The sequence below is a fragment of the Amaranthus tricolor genome, chromosome 9 (genome assembly GCF_026212465.1).
Source record: "Amaranthus tricolor cultivar Red isolate AtriRed21 chromosome 9, ASM2621246v1, whole genome shotgun sequence".
Classification (NCBI taxonomy): Eukaryota; Viridiplantae; Streptophyta; class Magnoliopsida; order Caryophyllales; family Amaranthaceae; genus Amaranthus; species Amaranthus tricolor.
Window position 1 is genome coordinate 25,362,506 of NC_080055.1, and position 20,191 is coordinate 25,382,696.

General features: G+C 33.3%; 1 protein-coding gene across 1 annotated transcript; it reads left to right on the top strand.

The window, feature by feature from the left end:
- The first annotated feature begins 3,234 nt into the window (after positions 1 to 3,234).
- Positions 3,235 to 19,755, top strand: LOC130824392 (putative 3,4-dihydroxy-2-butanone kinase). Its single transcript, XM_057689378.1, has 21 exons — positions 3,235 to 3,378; positions 3,457 to 3,512; positions 3,911 to 3,984; positions 4,086 to 4,149; positions 7,053 to 7,165; positions 7,496 to 7,543; positions 8,617 to 8,688; positions 8,762 to 8,848; positions 10,457 to 10,630; positions 11,039 to 11,122; positions 13,049 to 13,104; positions 14,482 to 14,612; positions 14,690 to 14,782; positions 14,985 to 15,049; positions 15,712 to 15,855; positions 15,943 to 15,986; positions 18,042 to 18,125; positions 18,209 to 18,282; positions 18,352 to 18,464; positions 18,551 to 18,646; positions 19,326 to 19,755. Exons 2-21 carry the CDS (start codon positions 3,473 to 3,475, stop codon positions 19,446 to 19,448), a joined length of 1,779 nt encoding a protein of 592 aa, XP_057545361.1. The 5' UTR covers positions 3,235 to 3,378; positions 3,457 to 3,472; the 3' UTR covers positions 19,449 to 19,755.
- Positions 19,756 to 20,191: the final 436 nt, after the last annotated feature.

Here is a 20,191-nt window from a genome sequence, read left to right on the forward strand (position 1 = left end):
ATCAAGATAACTGATTCTTTGTAAAAGTTCTAAATATTCTTATAATTTAACATTATCTTAAAATGGGTTATATCTTCAAGTGTCAACTTTGAAGATTTTTTTATTTACATCATGGATTTTTACAATTATCGAATTCATAATTTATATATTATACCATTGCAAAAAAAATTATATGATTCTTAATTAATATCATAAATTCATCGATTTATTAATTTTTAAAATACAAAAAAATGTTTGTAAAAAATGGTCTTTCGAAAAAATTATAAAATTATATATTTTTTTAAAAAGAAATGTATCAAACATTATTCGATAAAAATTCAAATTTGCATCTATATTATGTACAAAAAATCATATGGATTGCATTTACGTGGAACAAACGTTGAGTTTAATGATTTGAGTAAAATTAAATTTTTTTAAGGGGCCAAAATTTAGTCGTTATATATAAAAGTGACGTTAAATAAGAAATAAATAAGAAGTTTCATAAATGAAGATGATAGTAATAATAGTAACTATTTAATGTCCATTCCATTCAATTTTAAAGAAACTTAAAATTAATAATCCAATAATTTATCTATCCTGAAAATAAATTTAAATTTTTTATATTTCTAATAACTTTTAAATACGAAATGGATAAGGGGTTTCATAAATGAAAATGATAGGAGTAATAGTAACTGTTTATTGTTCATTCCATTCAATTTTAAAGAAACTTAAATTTATTTAATAAATTAATATTTTATTTATTCACTGAATATAAATTATAATTTTTTATATTTCTAATAATTTTACATTTGCTATATTTTTGCCAACAACATATCCTACGACATGTTTTAGTTATCACATCTTGTCTTAGATATTTTTTTATTCCCAAAGGAAGTAAACCCATAACACCCTCCCCACGCCTTGTACTACCAGTACTGCACTAGCCCCCCTGGTCCAACCCCCGGGCCCCAACCTTTGTGGCCCACCTTACATACACCCCACCCGTTTTCCCTTCCCCTCACGGCCTCACCACCAAATCAACTGTAAGTTATATATAAAATTCGAAATTAATTTTATATACTACATATGTTCTATAATATACAGCACGCGCATTATTTTGACCTACACACGTAATAAGAAAATGTTTGGTTGATAAAAAATATTATTCATCATCATTAATATATTCAATATATCCCACTCATAGGAAAACTACGATCAGGATCCAGAGAGGGAAGGAAGACGACAACTTATACCCATAAGGGAGAATGCGGCTAGAGAGTCTCTCGACTCTAGAAAGATCTTCAAATGGCGTGAGAACGAGCAACTACTCACAAAGCCTGCAAATTACACACACTATAATCAATACTAATAATTAAAGGAAATAAAAGGTAAAAATACAATACAAATAAATAAATAAAAATAGAAAGGTATAAAAATAAAATAAAGAAAAAAGAGCGATATGTAAAAGGCTAGGAACAAAGGAAACGAATGTAACTGGTACAAACTCATAAATCTAAAACGTGAATTTTGATTGTTGAATTTACTAATACGTGGAGTACTACTTTCAACTAAACGTAAATTGGAATGTTGCATAATTAATGTATAATTAATTTATTTAGAATTTTGAAAATCCAACCCAAACTGATTTGCATTTAAGGTTTTAAAGATAAGTTCAATTAAATAAATTAAAGAAAGCGAATTTAACTTAAATATTTATATGTAAAAGACGTAAATATTTTCTAAAACTCCCAGAAAAATATAAGATTTCAATCGAATTTAGTCTATTTGCTTCGTCGTTATGATAGAGATTTAATTTTTTTCCTTGTAAAAATTTTCTAGTCTACTAGTATTTTCTAACCTCAACAAGAATCAAAATGCATCAAATTCAAACACACTATTACATTGCCCTGAGTCGTGCCTGTGCCGTGCTAGGCTACCCATACAAAAAATCCGATCCGGATCATCCAGTATTGTGTTTACCGGATAATCAAATCGGGTACCCGATGCCGAATCCGAATCCAGGTCACGTATTTTTGGAAACTAGATATCTTGTATTTGGCTTTATTTATTTAATTTTTTTATTTTTTTTCGTAAATAAAATGATGATGGTATCTCTTAAGCTAATCTTGGGTTGAATATTTGTAGAGAGTTAGTATTTGAATTTTATGATTGTTCTTACTTAAGCCAATGAATAATAATATTATTATTTAATTTTCTTAATTAATCTTTTATGACTAAATAAGTTAAATATTTTTAGAGAATTTGTATTTGAATTTTATATAAAAAAGTATTTTAAGTAAAAATAGAGATAAACAAAAGTATGGTTGAACAAAAAAAAAAAAAATTAAAGAAACATTCTAATAAAATCGGGTATCCGGATTTGACCCGGATTAAACCGGGTATCCGAATTCCGAATACCCGAATTAACCTGAATCGGAACCGGGTCGCATTTTTATGGATTTTCGAATTCGAGTCGACCCAGTATTCGGTTTTGAACATCCCTACCATACACGTCCCAGGCATACCCCCGGCTGAACTATAGTGCGATCATATAAATATAATCCTTCGTTACTTAAAGTTGTTTTCATTTGCTATTTTAATGAGGAGGTTTTAGTAAATAACGGTGATTTGTTAAATTAACAAATTACTCTTATGTGATAGGATTTGATTGTATGAAAGTTTTGTGATTTCAATTTACCTTTTTTATTTTATTTATTATTTTTATTATTAATTTTGTTTTTTTTGTGGTGATTTACGGTGATTTGTGAAATTAACAAACCACTCTTATGTGGTAGGATTTGATTGTATGAAAGTTTTGTGATTTCAATTTACCTTTTTAATTTTATTTATTATTTTTATTATTAATTTTGTTTTTTTTGTGGTGATTTGTAAATTACGGTTATTGTTTAAAAATTATTGTTATTTTAATATGTATTTGTTGCTTTTGTAAAAAAATTTTATGTTTATATCACAAATTTTGGATATAACAACCTTGTTCATCCATATTTTAATATTTTATTAATGTTTATGGTCCTGACAAATTTTTACTAACATCATTTTAACATTTTTATATTGTCTGTGGTCATTACAAAACTTTATTTAAATTATTATGACCCCAATATACTTCCTACTAACTTTATTTTAATATATTTTTAATGTTTATGTTCCCGCATTTTCCTCCATTAAATTAATTTAACTATTAATAAAAATAATTCATGTATTATCTAAAAAATTTTATTTTTAAATTTTAGTGAACATTCCTTCTGTGGAATAATGAAATTGCAATTCTAAGGTGATAACCGAGTAGACTGAAGAACAACACTGTCTGAAGACGCGCATTCCTTAATCCTATGAGCCATTGACTCTCTTTCCTGGTTCTCCCCCATTCCAAAGTGAGAGGTAGGTTTTCAATTTCTCATTTCTGCGATTTCTTCAACATTGCAACGTTGATTTATTGTTTAACTGTTTAATTCTCAGTTGAAAGTCGATTAACATGGCGTTTCAAGCAAAGAAACTCATCAATGATCCCAATGGTTTGGTTACTATTTCTCTTCATTTATCAATTTTACTGGAAATCGTCGAGTTTACTAATAATGTTATAAAATAAATTCAGAATTGGATGATATACTCTACTTATGTATGGTAGTTAGCATCGCTGAATCGCTGAGTGTTTTTGTTAATTCATGCATTTTTTAGTTTTCAAAAGCGGTTCGTGATTGTTGATTCATGCATTTTCTTGGATTTCGATTGGAGTTTAAAGATTTATGCATTTTCTTGGATTTCAAAAGCAGTTCATGATTATTGATTCATGCATTTTCCTGGTTTTCAGAAGGATTTTTATTCATAATTGTGATTTTGTGTTGACAAACTAAGAATTGACTTTGTATATGTGTAATTACCGGTTTTGACATGCGTTTTCTCACACTTGCAGATGTGGTTACTGAGTTCATCGAGGGTTTGGTGGAGACTTATCCTGGATTGCAGTATTTGGATGGTTTTCCTGAGGTTAGTGCTACGACTGCTATTTTTTAACACCTTATCGCATTACTTTCAGTATCTTTTTGCCTTTTAATGCTGAATTGTTTTTTTTTTCTTATGTCTAATAGGTAAAGGTTGTTTTGCGTGCTGATGTATCAGGCTCTACTTATGATAAAGTGTCGGTCATATCAGGTGTGTATACCTTTCATTGCTAGATAGTAGATCCCATTGGAATTTGGAAGCGAACATTTGTCTACGCTGATATGCAGATTATTGTTATAAATTACATAAGATGAGAGAAAAAATTAGCTACCTTATATGGAGCTATTTGGTGGTTGTGCTTTATAGCAAGACCATGGAAATGAATGATGGAAGTTTACTAGGTGATGTTATAAATGGGAACCTTTAAGATACTTTCAAACGAACAAAATAGATTTTGAAACCCTTTATTTTTACAATTATTGTTCTTCTGTATTACCTATTGTTAAATTACAAAACATGGAAAAATTAAGAAATTTGATAGAAATTTATTGCATTATACGTCTTATGAATTTCTTTATGGGCACAAATTTACGAGAGAGGAAGTGAAGGAGTATAAGAAAGAAGTTTGTACGTAAAGATGCTTGAAGAAGGATTTTCGACTTAAGGTGAAGCCCAAGTGAAGTTGTATGTTGAAATCAAGGAAAATGACAGTGTTCTAAATAGGATAAAGTGGAGTGTAAGTCTTTTGAAACTAGAAACATAAAGTGGAGTGTAAGTCTTTTGAAACTAGAAACATAAAAGAAAAATTCTTGAATGTTAAATCATGGATAATATGCAAAAACAATAAACTATAATGGTTTCAACTTTCAATTGGTCATCTCAAGTTGAATGTTGATGCTTATTTCCCAGCTAAACCTTATAATTTTGAATTTCAAGTTTCTGTTCCAAACATAAAAAATGAGTGAAAAAAATGTGATTTCGATCATGATTGTGATAGCTCTCACAAATATATTAATAAAGGTAATGTTGCCAGATATTGGCCAAAAACCATGAATTATGTCTTGCATTAACTTAAAGGTGTTTTTTACACTTTCACGACAAGTTTTGTTTTGACAACTTTGAAAACCATTATAATTTGGCCAAATATGTTACAATGTGACATTGTGTTTGTGTTATTGATTAATGACTTTGTATTGTTTTATTGACACACCAACTCTTAGTTAAGATTACAACTGATAGTCATAAGCAGCAAACAAGCTATATTTACGCCAACACCTTGACCTTATTGGGGTTGAGGCCATGGGGATTGTAGACTTGTGTGCACTTTGATAACTTCCTAGACAATCACCCATTCCCAAGACTACTCTACACTAATTACATAATTGTGGAGTAATATGTACATTAAGTTTCTTTGAGAAGAAGATGCACCTTGATGATATGATTGTTAGGACTATCAATCATTTTGAAGCTCTTTTTTTTGGTCTACTACATCCTTCTTTCTCGTTTTTTCTTCAATCTCTCGTATTATGTGGAACTTGAGTTAAACATTAGTAGGAATGACCTTTTGTAGTATTACATTTGAAGATCCTATGCAAAACACTTTTTGAATGGAGGGCATCTTTAATGCCATGCTAGCCCATTGTCATTTTTGTAACTTGAGATTATTCTCAAAACTCCTTGTAAATTTCTCAAATGTATCCACGTCATGTGTAGACATTGAGCTTTATTTTGTTACTTTGAGGATCTGGGATTTTTGTTAAGTATGTCAAACATACTTCGTAAAAGCTTTCTCATTAGGGCCTTTTTTAACTCAAGTTTGAAAATATGATGAACGTGGCCATGCTGGATTATATCATTCACTCTTTTGGTTGGACTCTTGCAATTTTTTTTCCACTTAATTTGGTGTGTCATCATGTAATAATTCTTTTTTCTTTTTTAAATCGTGTTTTCTTTACGAGCTCCTAAAGGTTAGGTGTTTGGAGAGGTTACATATCTCATCTTGAGTCTTTGTTATGCTAGATATTGTCCGTCTTTTATTTTTTATTTTATTGATTGAACCAATTTTGAATTTTTTGGTAAAAGTCTAAATTATGTTATATATATTTTGTGGTCTAGTTGGAGTGTAATGAAGACTTAAATGATGGATTGAACCTAAAATAAAGACATAAGAAAGAGTTTTGCACTAGTAAGAAAAGTGGAAAAGAGAAATATCGAAACTTTAAGAAGAGGAAGAGTTGGTCCTAATATGAAGGTATGAGATCTGTAAGAGCATATGACAATAGAAAAAAAAATGATTGAGGAGAATCTATGTAGATAATGATTAATATAATCAATGAATTTATTTGATTATAGATTAATATATTTGATAAGCGTCGAATAAAGTATTATCTTTGTTACGACGATCTCACACTTGATTTGCTTTGTTTCATTTAGTCGATAACATATTATTGAAGTTAAAGCTTTGGCAGTGTTTATGTATGGCATTGTTGTAGGAGTTGGAGAGTAGTGTTGTATTATATGAAAATTTTTTGGTTTTCGGTCCTACGTTTTTGGCTATATTCCACATAATGTTTTGACTTCCATGAGGTTATCTTAGTTCCTAATTGTAGGTGCTAATAGGGGCTGCTTTAGTTGCCCCATTTTTATTTCCTTGAATGCTTCTTGTGTTTTATCCTTTGGTAACTTTAGTAGTCTAACCAATTCAAAGTATAGAATCGAGCTTGTCATCCAAGCTTTTGTAATCTAAGGGGCTGTTTTGGGTATGTACTTTTTTATGTCTTAAATATACATATCTATGCACCACACACTTTCTCTTCTGTTCGAAATTAGTATTCGTAGTATACTAGTATTGTGACTATTGTCAAGAGAAGATGATGAGTGATCATACTCCTATTTTATATTGACTTTATTCTTGACCATTTAAAAGGTTATTGGCTAATCAAAATCTATTTAAAGTAGGTATTGATTGTAAAAACTCGTGCTATAAAGAGCAAATTTTCTTTTCCTTCTTTAATCCTTGAAACTATGTGTGAATCACACATGCCATTATATTGATATATTCTCATGTTTTGGGTGTGTTCTTATTTTGAAGTTCCATAATATGTTTCTTTTAGGAGGTGGCAGTGGTCATGAGCCTGCCCATGCTGGATTTGTCGGTCAAGGAATGCTTACTGCTGCAATATGTGGAGATATATTTGCTTCTCCACCCGTTGACTCAATTCTAGCTGTATAACCTTTTCTCTCATACTCATAATAGCACTTCTGAAAAATTTCGCATTTTTATTAACAAACACTTTGTTATTCCAATGCCATTAAGTGGAAACAAAGATGTTATTTATTATTGACTCTTGATAACAAATATTACTTGCATCTTTACATAAATAAACAGTACACATAATTTAACGAGCCATTTTACTATAGTCCATTAACTAAAGAACTATAAATATCCAGCTCCATTGAGAGTTGACACACTTATATAGAGGAATATATTTAGATGTTTTGAAGCATTTTCTCATTATTAATCACATTGAATGAATCTCTATTCGTATTCGTATAGGGTATTCGAGCTGTAACCGGGCCAAAGGGATGCCTCTTAATTGTCAAGGTATTCACAACATCTTGTTTGTAAGGTTTGCTTAATTTTGGTTGAGCTTATAGGCACTTCATAGTTATTCTTATGAGATTGAGATCTCTTCCATTCACTTGCTTCCCATGAATGAAATGCAGATCGGTAGAAGTACTAATGATTGTTTATTATCTTATGGAGTTGCCTTTTATTTATATACATTGATTCTACTTGGATAAATAATGAGTAGCAAATAGAGAAATTGAAAGAATTTTTTGGTTTTTGTTTTTCCTTAAGAAAAGGTTGGCAAGAATGATCCTAACAATTTGCTACTCATTGTTTAGAATGATCCCAACTTTATAGGTATCTTCCCAACTTGATCGCGGGCTGTGAAAGCTTGCTCATACAATCTATTTTTTTTTTATTTTTTTTATTTTATTATTATTTTTATCTCATGTGAATTACTTTTTATTTCCTTTCCTTTGACTATAATTTGCTATATAACATCTAAGTGTCCATAATTTTACTATAAAAATGTTCGTTGGTATTATTCTCAAAAGACACTTATATAAAGTAATCTATAATTGAGATCATTCTAAGAAGACTAACCATAGTTGGGATTATTCTTGTCAAAATTCCCTTTCTTATTATTTGAAACTATTGCTTCTGTCACTTGAGTTCCTTTCTTTTTCTTTTTTGAATGTAGATGGGGTGTTTGGGGGTGGGGGAGACAAAAATAATGATGCTTTGCATTGTAGAGTCCCTCACGCAATAAAGCATACGACATAACACTTGACAAACTTTTAGGTTGGTAAAAACCTTAATCGGCTCTTTCAACATGTGAGAATCAAGTTCTATAAAAACCTTAAGTTTTGTGTTATAGGTCAAACTTTTCAGGTTATATACCACTGATATTTTTGTCAAGTTTCAGATCAATGTTGAGTCAGTCAAAAATTTCACCGTCTACTTTTGAGAAGTATGAACACCATGTTGGTTCTTTTTAGATGGATAATTTGTTATAGTTCAATTTAATTGTGGTCTTTTTAGATGGATAATTTGTTAACCACTTGTCTGAATTAGACTAAGTGGAACCGTAACAATCTTGTTAACAGAATTACACTGGGGATCGCCTAAATTTTGGTCTGGCTGCTGAACAAGCAAAATCTGAGGGCTACAAAGTTGAGGTATATACCTAAGATTTTGTGTATATAGTTTTTTTTTCAGAGTTCTCTGATGGATCGTGTTTCTGATTTGTAGATGGTCATAGTTGGTGATGATTGTGCTTTAGCACCTAGAGGTGTGGCTGGACGCCGAGGCTTGGCAGGAACTATTCTTGTCCACAAGGTTTATTCTCAGTTCTTACTCATTGTTCTGTGCCTAGAAATCACATCCAGAAGGGTTTTGATGCACTTGATTGGTCACCTTTTCTTGCATGGATCATGTAACTATCTTTGGCCTCTTCATCAGGTTCTTAAGTGACGATGTGTATTATGTCTGTATATGGTAACTGTACAGACCATGGTCATGTATCTTGGTTTACGTAGTTCAGAGGCAGTGCGCTTAGGCGTGCCTTGCTTAAGGTGCAGAACATGTCCAGGCACTTCAAAAAACTTTTTGGAATTAACAGGCATTGAGAGCTCATTTGATATATAAACCCATCATTATTTGCCCACACGAGCAATGTGGAACAAGTCACGTGAATTGCATTGTATTCAAATCCATTACATTCGACCCCACATTGAGCAAAACCTTTGGGTATTTTGGCTAAAGTTTATTCTTGAAGTCAGTCTAGGTATAGTTCAATTTAAAATTAAATGACTTTTAAAGATTTAAACTCTCTTTTTATTCACAATTCTAATCGAAGTGTTCAAGAAGTGGGAATGTTGCCTACTAAAACACATAGAAGCACGTGGAGATAGATGCTCACCGTTGATCCATATATAGTATTTGAGCCCGTTGCTACTTATGAGACTCGCCCCACATTGGTTGTGTGGGAAACTAATGAGGGGTTTAAGGATCAAATGTAGTTTTTCTTCTAACTAGGTAGGTTTTTTAATCTAAAACATTTTTTTTCAAAAAATAAATATTAATATAATTTTTAGTGATAAACATAAAGTTTTAATCGATTAATGTTCGCCGTATCCTCGTACTAGTATCAAAACTCTCGATTTATTCCTACTATCTTCAAAATTTAATACTTCCCTATTTGATACTTGAACCCACACCCATACACGATACCTGTACCTAAGAACACGGTTAACACATAAACTGTATCAACACCTTTTTCAGATTAGTGCTTCCCTCTAAGTACATTGTCTTGTTTCGCTATTCCATTGGAACAAGTATAAAACTTGAATAGCAATACTATACAGTATTTTATTGGGATTGGCGTTTTAAGACTTGGATGCCAACCAACATGAACCTTGACTGTAATGATGTTGCTTAATATTACGATGTGATAGAAATAAGAAATTGCAGTCTAGTCAATGTGAAAATGACTAGATGGCAGAGAGGCGCTTGTAATCAAACTGCATATTAAAAGCTCAAGGATAAAGATGGAGGGTTTGTTGGGTTGATTTGTCTGTATTCTCTTGCATTTGTATAGCCACCTACAGAAAGGTCATATTATCCATTTTTGTTTGGAAGACTAAGGTTCAGAAGAGGGGCAAAGTTTTTGTTTGGGTAGCTTGTAACAACGACTCAACACATGTGAGTGTTTTCAGGTTTTTAAATTGAAGATGACATTATATCCGCATGTGTGTATGCCGTTGCTTCTGGACGGTTGTAAAACAATTTATTTGAACTTAGAGCTTGCTCTCTCCAACTTATGTGGACTCAACTTTACTTATTTTAATTGGATTGCACTTATTGACTGGACTGAATACTTATTCTTTTCTAATGAGAAAAAATGATGTATTCCCATGCACCATTGACTTTTTTGTTCAATATTAGGTTGCTGGAGCAGCAGCAGCTGCCGATTGCTCCCTTGCAGAAGTTACAGCTGAAGCTAGAAGAGCATCTGAAATGGTTGGTACTATGGGTGTTGCATTATCTGTATGCACCCTTCCTGGGCAAGTCACATCAGATCGCTTGGGTCCTGGAAAGATGGAACTTGGTCTTGGAATTGTAAGGGCATTTATTGAATTAGATTCCGTTTCCTTCAATTATGTGCAAATGGGTCTCAATATGCTTTTGCTTCTTATTTCTCAATGTTCAGTATGATGCTGCATTCAGCATCTTGCTTGACATTCTTATTGCAGAAGAGATTTTACTCCTGACGTTAGCTAACCTGGTATCTATCAATGCTATCTATTCCATTAGCTGACTGCAACATTTCAAAATGTACACTTTGAATCCTACGGGTGATTCATTGTTTCATTACATATTGGTTTGCCCATCTAACTGACATAATTTGCTGCGGACTTTGTATTTTAGTTCATAATTATAGTTGTCTCAAACTTTTTTAATTTAGAAGGAAGAAAATATGGGAACCTATTTTTGACTTGTATTCACTACGTTAGATTTATATTTCAGCATGGAGAACCTGGTGCTGCTGTGGCTGATTTGCAACCTGCTGATGTGGTTATTGCTCATTTTCTTATGCAAATATTATCACCGGTATGTCTCTTTTGATGGAATAGAGATCTTTGTTAATTATGGGTATTTGCCTCAATTCTCTTTGATTCAACATGATGTTTTTTTTGTTTTTGAACCTAATTTTCTAACAATTTTCTGCCATTTCCTTATCAAGTTTTTTACTTCAATTAGTGTTATGTATCTTTGTTACTTAATTATCCTCTTCCTTTAATCTTTAGTCTCCTTCTACCTAAAAATTCTGCAATTTGGTTGAATGTCTTTTTCGTGATTTTGTGGATGAATTTTGGATGATGAGACATAGGCATACTTGCATCTAACCCTTCTTCATATGGATAACTCATTAGAAACCTATGGTGTTTTTTTGTCACTTTTCTTCATAATGTTGTGCTAACATCACACTCTTGCTGCCATTCTTGAGATAAACCGGAGAGGAACATGCTTCAGATGCCATAAGTGGAAATTGACATGGTAGAAATGAAAAGAGGAAAGAAGATACTCCATTTCTAAGTTTTACCTTAGTTATTGATCAACTCAACAATTGAAAGTGGGATAAAGATGATTATAGAGGTGGAAAGATGAGGGAGTGGGTTTTTCTGAGTTGGTGGCTATGATGGTGGCTTGGTGTAATGGGCCTGAAGTTTCAATAGTAAAGGCTTATGGGAAACTTTTAATTTTAATTTTTTTCAACCTTAAAGGTTCCATATCCAAGGTATTTTGAAAATTGCATACTATATTCGGGTGTACATATGGAGATCTTTGATATGGTTGGTTCAAATTCCCTAAAATAAAGTTTGGCCAAGTTGATCCAAGTCTAAATTTACAAGCCATCTAATTTAGTGCAGAAGTCAGTTTCCTCTGTTTTCTAATCTGAATTGAATAATGTTTGATTTAACTTAGCAAACTGTACACATCTTATCATTGTAAAGTCAAGTCAATATAGCTGATAATCAAAGAGTGATAGAGCAGCAATATACACAATTTCTGTCAGTTAATAAGATTTCATTTTTTATGGAGACCATATTGTTATGTAATGATTTTTTCCAATAAAAGGAATAATATGAGGTGGTGACGATTTTGTGACATCATCCCCCCCCTCCAAAATAATGATTCCGGAAAGAGGTGAACCAAGTGGGCTCAAATGATGTTGTATATCTACAAGCTTTTGATGCTATGGAATTATAGGATACCTAGTCGGGGGGTAAAATTGACCGCATTCCTCTAGTCCTCCCTGTGAAGGGAGTATGGGTATGGAATGTTCGTCACCTTCCCTCACGCAGACTCTGCTTTCAAGCGAGATATTGGGTATGATGATGATGATGATGATGAACTATAGGATACCTGACTATTAGCTTTTGTTCTGATATTTTTTAACTTTTAAGTAGAGGCGTTTTTTCTGTTGAACCATCAATCTTAATGTGGCTCTTAATCTGATGGAGATTCAAGGGGTTGGGAAACGCGGGATCTATTTTTCTTCTCCTTTCCCTTGCTTATTGACCTCTAGACACCCTATACTCTGAAATTGGTCACTCTTACTTGCCAAAGTGGTGTTTATTATTTTCTGGAAAATGATATCCTTAAAGAAGCTAAAAGAAGAAATATTGAGCATTAATAGCATGGATTGACATGTGATTTTGTCATAAATTCCAAACTTAATACCATTTTGGATAATGAATTTAAGGGTTATGCATAGCCCTAAGGGCTATGTATGTCACGATCCTTATTATTTTACAGACGTATTATTTGGAGGAATTTGTGTAGACCTTTGTCATTGGTTTAAAAGTTGATTTTTTGTCTTGTGAATGCACTTAATGTACACCTTTAGGTTTCCAAAAAAGTCAAATTGGATTTAAACCTTCACGTGGTAGTTGTCCTAGAAATTGTATCAAATCTCTTTTTGAAGGTTTTTTTTGCACAAGCTATGTCCTTATCATTGACTTTGCATTGCAGGAAACAAATTATGTGCCTATTGAACGGGGGAATAATGTTGTCCTCATGGTCAATGGGTACGTTTATATGCTTTCTGTTTCTTGAATTTTAATCTGCTTCTACTGTAAAACTGCAATGTGTCGTCAACATTTTTTTGAAAGTGTAAGCTTGGTAGTTTTCTTCTATGTATCTTGGTAAGCGCCCCTGTTTCGGCTTCGCAATTCTATGTTACTGGAAATTGCTGATCAATGCTACTCTTTGTATGAAATGTCTCTGTTTTGTGTATGTTTTTCTTTCTTCGCTTTCTTGTACTGACTCTTGTCTTTGTAACTCGATGCATTTCCATGAATCACCTGTACATATTATAGATTTTAGTTGATCCATTGTGAGAAAATGCGGGATTTCAATTGTCTGTAGGAATACTTCTTCAGATACTTCGCACAAGTAAATTTAAGATTTTTTTTTGCTTTTGAATGTGCAAATGAAGGGGATCTGAACTTAGATTGAGCTTACTCCTGTGCTGTGGTGTAGCTTTCTCTTAACAATATTATATATTTTGGTTTTCCTATTATTTAAATGTTAAATGTCATGATCAAACACAAAGATTTTCTTTTTACATTGTTTCTATGAGGCTTTCCTTACCAACTGGTTAAGCTTAAAGATTAACCGACTTACTAGTACTATTTATGCTCCACTTTATAAATTGTCGAGTTGATTTTCTATTACATAGCTGCAATGAGTGTTCTTAAGTTAACTATAAATTAGCTAATACGTATTGATTCTGTTTTCATTTGCTTTATCGAAACTTGTTCTAGTAATTGTGTAATGACACAGTAAAATATTTTTGCCATTGCAAGGATAAAGCTTCGTACATTTTTCCCCACCTAATTCAGTCTAGATGGGTCATAGTATAGCTTTTCTAGTTACTACTAATTTGCTCATTTACTTAACCTATTTTATCTCTCTCACTCACATAGTTACATGCATGCATAAACCTGTGTTTATTTATGGCTAGGTATGTCTGCATGCATGTGTGTCAATCTGTGCTCTCTTGCGTGTGCATGTGTCTGTGCATAGCTTGTTTGTGTGTATAGCTATGTGCAGGTTTTCGCGATGTATTTCCAGAAGCCCAAGGGTTCCCCTGTGTAAGACAATTCCATTGGTATGTACTACAATAAGGGATATTTTATGATACAAGTCAAGAAAATCTGACAAATTTCCTGACTGACAACTTTGGTGGAACTCTGTTACTTTGATAAAATTTTAATTTCTTTTTAAATAAAATGTAGTGTCAGAATTTTTCATTAGGGGCTTCTGGGACTAAGATATAGGAATCCCATCATGCCTTTATCTTCTTTTGGAGTTCGGATGTTTTATTCGATGTTGTGAAACCTTTGATGAATTTTCATGTGATTTTCTATTTTTATTGTGTGAATATGTTCTCTATGTCACAGGTTGGGCGCCACTCCTGTGATGGAACTGATGATTGCTGCTGGCAAAGCTATTCCTAGATTGCAGTTGGAGCATGGTCTGGCTGTTGATCGAGTGTATACAGGCTCTTTTATGACTTCTCTGGACATGGCAGGTATTATCTAATAGAAAGAAGTCTATTATATGATAGTTTCTTTGCGATTGAGTTTTCGATGAATATCTCGGTGTCAGGATTATCAATTACTGTCATGAAGGTAGATGAAGCAATTCTGCAACTATTAGATGCTCCAACAAAGGCACCAGCCTGGCCTGTAGGTGTTGATGGTATGTTTTACTACTATGTCTTAAAATGTTATTTGCTATTCTTAACTATCGAGAAGGAGATAGAAGCAGAAATATTGTGAACTTTGTCAGCTGATTAGTTATCATTGTCAAGACTTCTCTGTAGGCTAGCTGCAAAAAGACAATTAGTATATCTGTCTTTTCCATGTTAGTCATGACTCATGACTTGTCCTTACTCTTCCAGGTAATCGCCCACCCGCAAAGATTCCTGTCCCTGTTCCTCTATCTTCAATTGCAAGGAGCAATGAGGTATTCCCAAGCATCTTTCTTTGGAAACCATGAGGATATAGATTAGTGCTTGCATATTTGTGTTAGAAATAATCTGTTGTTCAATTGCAAATACATATGAAAGTTGATGAATATCATGTTCTAGGATTATCTTCTCACAGCTAAGGATACATCTACTCTCTTTACAACGGATATAGTTCCTTTATGATTTGTTGTTGTCTGATTTGTGACTAGATATGTTTGAACAACTAACAAGGTTAAATTTGGATTGTATTGTTCACTTCAGCTTAATCAAATTGATTTTAATTTTTTTACTAAAAGGTCTCGTTTAGTTTTTCCGTCTGGGATTCATGATGTACTGTTATTCCAATGCCCTACAGCTTAGTGCCTTAGACTATAGGTTCCTGTATTCCTATCTTATGTAAGCAGGGGTTCATATATTTGCAGCTTTCTCCCAGATTTTCCGGAAAGCTGTTTTAGCTGCATAACTGACCAGACAGTACAAACGACAGATCTGAAAGTGAAACAGTTTAATGAACTTGAGTTTTATGTTCTTGTGATTTGTGTTCATGGCTCATGCAGAGTCCTTAAGAGAGAATTTTCCAGTGACTTCTCCATCATGATACCCTGTATCTAGTTCATTATCTGCTAATGAAGTTTGGTATTTGTTTTTGGTTCATTAGCTATCAACTCGGCCACAAGAACTAAGTGAACAAGGTCGTGTTCTTGAGGTGGCTATTGAAGCGGCAACTAGTGAATTGATTAATTTGAGGGACCAACTCAATGAATGGGACAGTAAAGTTGGTGATGGTGATTGTGGATCTACGGTAAGTGATGTCCTTTCCCTTTTTATTTATAGCACAACCTTACAATAGAGGTATACACCTATAGTTTATTGACTTTTAGTGTTTCAGATGTATCGTGGTGCTTCTGCTATTCTAGAAGACATGAAGAAATAGTAAGTTCCTATTGACCTGTTTGAACAAATTTACTTATTATGAAGCTCTAGCTTGCTATAATTGGTTGCTTGTTGCTGCTTTCTTTTTTAATTTAGTATTTGCGTTTTAGGTTGTAACCATTATAAATTTAATAGTTCACTTGATGTATCTCTTTTTGCTGGATATTATCTGCAGTAAAGTGACAGTTGGTCCTAGTAATTCTAATTGCATGCTCTTCTGCTATAGTTTGGTGGAGAGCGTCAGCTTATCCCATAGAGGTTGGGCATATAGTGACTTAGTAAGAGGGGATATATTGTTCAAAGGAATAATAGGAGTAGGCGTGCTAGGAACAGGTTTTTGATTGGTGACTATAATAGTGCATCAGAGGAAGCGACTGAGCGTATCTTATTGAAATGTTATTTAAGGGTCATTGTTGACACACTACTTGGATTTTATTTTCTCTTGTACATTATCTGTATCAGCTTTTTATTGGCCTTGTAGGCTTGTAGCTACTTAATCTCAGTTGTGTAATATTCCCCTTTGTCACTTCGGCATATCAGGTCTGTAACTTGAAGAACTAATGTCTAAGTTTGTTTTTTATGTCTGCCATGCTTGAAGACTATGATCGTCGATTATGTTATTCCACATGGCCTTTTTAATGCTGTACTGGTGTTCAGATGTGGGACAAGGATAATGGTATGGATCCATACCCGACACCTAAGCTTAGAATTGGATACTTCATGCCGCTTTGAACCGCAAGTAATTTGAGAGGGGCAGTTAGGAAGCGAGTCTTACGGGAATGAAACTATCTACATGGAATAAAGCTTTTATGGAGGATGCAATGTGGGTGTTCTCAAATTGAGTGCTATCTTGAATCTTAAAGGCATCAGATAATTGTTGACAATTTGACTTTGAATTGAGTAATTTATCGATTTAATATGGCTCATTTATTTTTAAAGAATTAGTTTCGTGTTTAGTATTTAGGATATTCTAAATGAAAATGTGTATTGAAGAACTTAGAGTGCCATGTCCATCAACCCTTCGAATTTTTAGGATAGTGTCTCTTGCACTTGTGTCTTGAATTATAAGCCTTGGCAAGTTACACTTGCTTTATGCCCGGTTTAAGTGTCAAACCATGGAAGTTTATATCACAAAAACTCTTTTTGCCACTTAATCTAGTATAGGGTAAGTTGTAGATTCAAATTGTTGCTATATGATTAGAATCTAACACGGTGCAGCATCATCATTTGTTCTTGTTATCCCTGCGTTCAATTTTCCTCTGTTTCATCCACCTACTTTCACAATTTTGGGTCTGTGACATGTACTCCCTCTGTCCCTTAAAACATTATTACACTTTCCATTTTAGTCCGTCTCTTGAACTTTGCAACAATTCTATCTTAAATATTGTTCCCACCACTTTTTAAATTCTTATCCACCAATCTTCACTCATATTCGGTCACTTTTAATCCTAACCACACAACTTAGTGGTCCCTACCAATTTCTTAATACTTGAATTGGGTGGTGCAATCTCTTAGGGACGGAGACAATATTATATTAGCCACCAGGGATTTTTGGGGGGCTTGGTGAAATGTTGTATTTTTGGGGAAAGGTTTTCTTTTTAGTTGCTTTGAAAGAGAAGACATTAATTGCTCTTTGGTCTCATGCTTGGACGTGAATTGATGTGTTTTTAATTCTACTTTACTTCTGGTATTGTCCTACCTTTTTTTTTATAAAACAATAACATTCCATTACCCCATTGCCATTAAGTGGCTCCCATCTAGGGTGGGGTTTAGAGGTTGGTTGTACCAACCTTACCCTTGATAGTGATAATATTGAGGTTGTTTCCGCCTGACCTTTGATAGCAAACAGCATGTGCAACTTCATATAAATAAGAAGTGCACATAATTTGGTTAGCTATTTTACTATAGTTCATTGTAATTAAAACCAAAGAACCATAAATCTTTGACCCTATCAAAATAAGGGACAACTCCCTCTGTCATACATGTAAAAATATTTTATCTGTAAATTATTTAAAACAAGCGTCAAACTCTAATTTATAGTTTGAATTTTTGTAGTTATCCTCTGAATGATGCAACAGAGACCATAAATGAGATTGGATCTTCTATCAGAAGGGTCATGGGAGGGACAAGCGGGATAATGTATGAAAACTTTCCCTTTATCTACTTGAGCTTACATTGTCCCATGTTCAAGCACTGAGATTCAAGCTTTATTCTTGAAACAGATATGACATACTATTCAAAGCCGCATATGCTGAATTGAAGTCAACTGGCCAGTGCACAATTACACCTAAAGAATGTAAGATGGCAATCTTATTGAAACATGTGAGTCCTAAATACGTGTTCCTTGACCAGTATTTTTCTGTAGGGGCTTCTGCACTTCAGGCTGCTATTGCTGCTGTAAGCAAGTATGGAGGGGCCAGTGCTGGTTACCGGACATTATTAGATGCTCTAATTCCAGCTGCAGAAATTCTTCAAGAGGTTGACTGTGTATTTAACTTATGCACATTGAAAATTAAAGTGAGCTTTGTGTTACTGCTAAACTTATATTCTATCCCTTCACACAGAGACTAAATGCTGGGGATGATCCAGTCAATGCTTTTGTTCTCTCATCTGAAGCCGCATTTGCTGGTGCAGAGTCTACCAAGAATATGCTTGCACAGGTTGATTTTCTTATGGTTCTGAATTTTACTTAAAATCTGACTTTATATCCATGTTTCCGTATTTTAAATTCTAGCAAATTATCATAAGTTTTTTTCTGTTGCAAAATATGGACCTTTTTAGAACAATTTCACCATTTGTACAAGAATAGTTGACTTCTGGTAAATTAGCATGGGTTAACAAGGAAAGCTAGTTGATCTGGCCAATTGCCCTATCTAAATCTTTGTTTAAGTGGGATTAAATTTGTTAAGACACATTGCTCATGAGAACGGCTCGAAGCATGGTTTATGGCTGCCTTGTAACCATCAGTAGGTACCAGATAATATAATACAAGTTAAAGAAAGAAAACGTCAAGGTATTATACCTTCAATGTTTGTTTGCACTTTGCAGACAGAAAATTTGCGCTTTTAAAAATTTCTTTTAATTGTTAAAGTAATCAGAAGAATGGACATGTCTTGATGAACTAAAAATGTACAAAAAATCCTTTTGGATTTAAAGGTAATTTTACAATAATAGTAACGGACTCGATGATGAGGATTGTTGTTGATGATGTTGATCTCTTTGGAAATTTATTAGTAGTTTTTGGTGTATTAGTGCAAGTATTTTTGATGTAATTACTCTTATTATTTATTTGTTATAAGAACGTATACCTAACAATGCTATGGAACTTACTAACTGCAGGCTGGGCGCTCAACTTATGTATCCAGTAATAATTTGGCTTCAGTTCCAGATCCTGGTGCTATGGCTGCTGCCTCATGGTATAAAGCTGCAGCTTTGGCTTTAAAGAAGTTTTACCAGACATGATAGTTTCGGAGTATTATCCATTCACCACCATGTTTTTCTGGCACACAACTTCAACTTCCTGTGGTGTTACTTCTGCTCAGTAGCAGCGTTGGCTGTCGAGACTTGACTAATCTTCTCCTGTGTGCCGCTTTTTTTGGGCCGCAGAGTATTTTCTCTGTAATTTTGTGCTTAGGACCAATTAACATGTGGTCGTCTGCTTACGAATCTAAGCTCATCAATTTTAACATGTTCATAAATTTCATCAAGTTTTCCAAAAACACCCAATTATGAAGTTAATCCTTAGTGCCTAACTAGCTATCTCTATAAATTTCAAGTTTGTATCTAATCTTTGGAACTCTAACACAGAAAGAAATAAATCAGCGTTGGAGACTTGGGAACATTAACACAATAGAAGACTTAGTGATTAAACCTGGGTAAAAATAAAAGTATGAAAATAGACTAAACTATGCATAGCTACATTATTTACAACATTAAAGGAGATTTTGCTGAAAGTCTCAAACTAACCTATGAAGAATCAAACTAAGTAAGAACTACACTAAGAAAAAATGAGAGACCTTATACAGACATTTCCACCCATCTTTACACCCAAAAAATCCTAGAAAAGGGATTAATGAGAGTCAATCCACTCTCCCAATGTCACACTTAATCATCTCCATATTATACTAGAGGAAAGGGCATTGGGACTAAGGAAGAAAGGATAGAAAAAGGGGAAAACGACATTTCGGGCACGTAGGCTACATATA

What these genes read in the sequence shown, in the direction of transcription:
- LOC130824392 (XM_057689378.1), top strand. Translation starts at nt 3,473, where the DNA reads ATGGCGTTTCAAGCAAAGAAACTCATCAATGATCCCAATG. An exon ending in CCGTTGACTCAATTCTAGCT is followed by an intron (nt 7,166 to 7,495) that starts GTATAACCTTTT and finishes GTATTCGTATAG; the next exon opens with GGTATTCGAGCTGTAACCGG. An exon ending in ATGGTGATTGTGGATCTACG is followed by an intron (nt 15,856 to 15,942) that starts GTAAGTGATGTC and finishes TTAGTGTTTCAG; the next exon opens with ATGTATCGTGGTGCTTCTGC.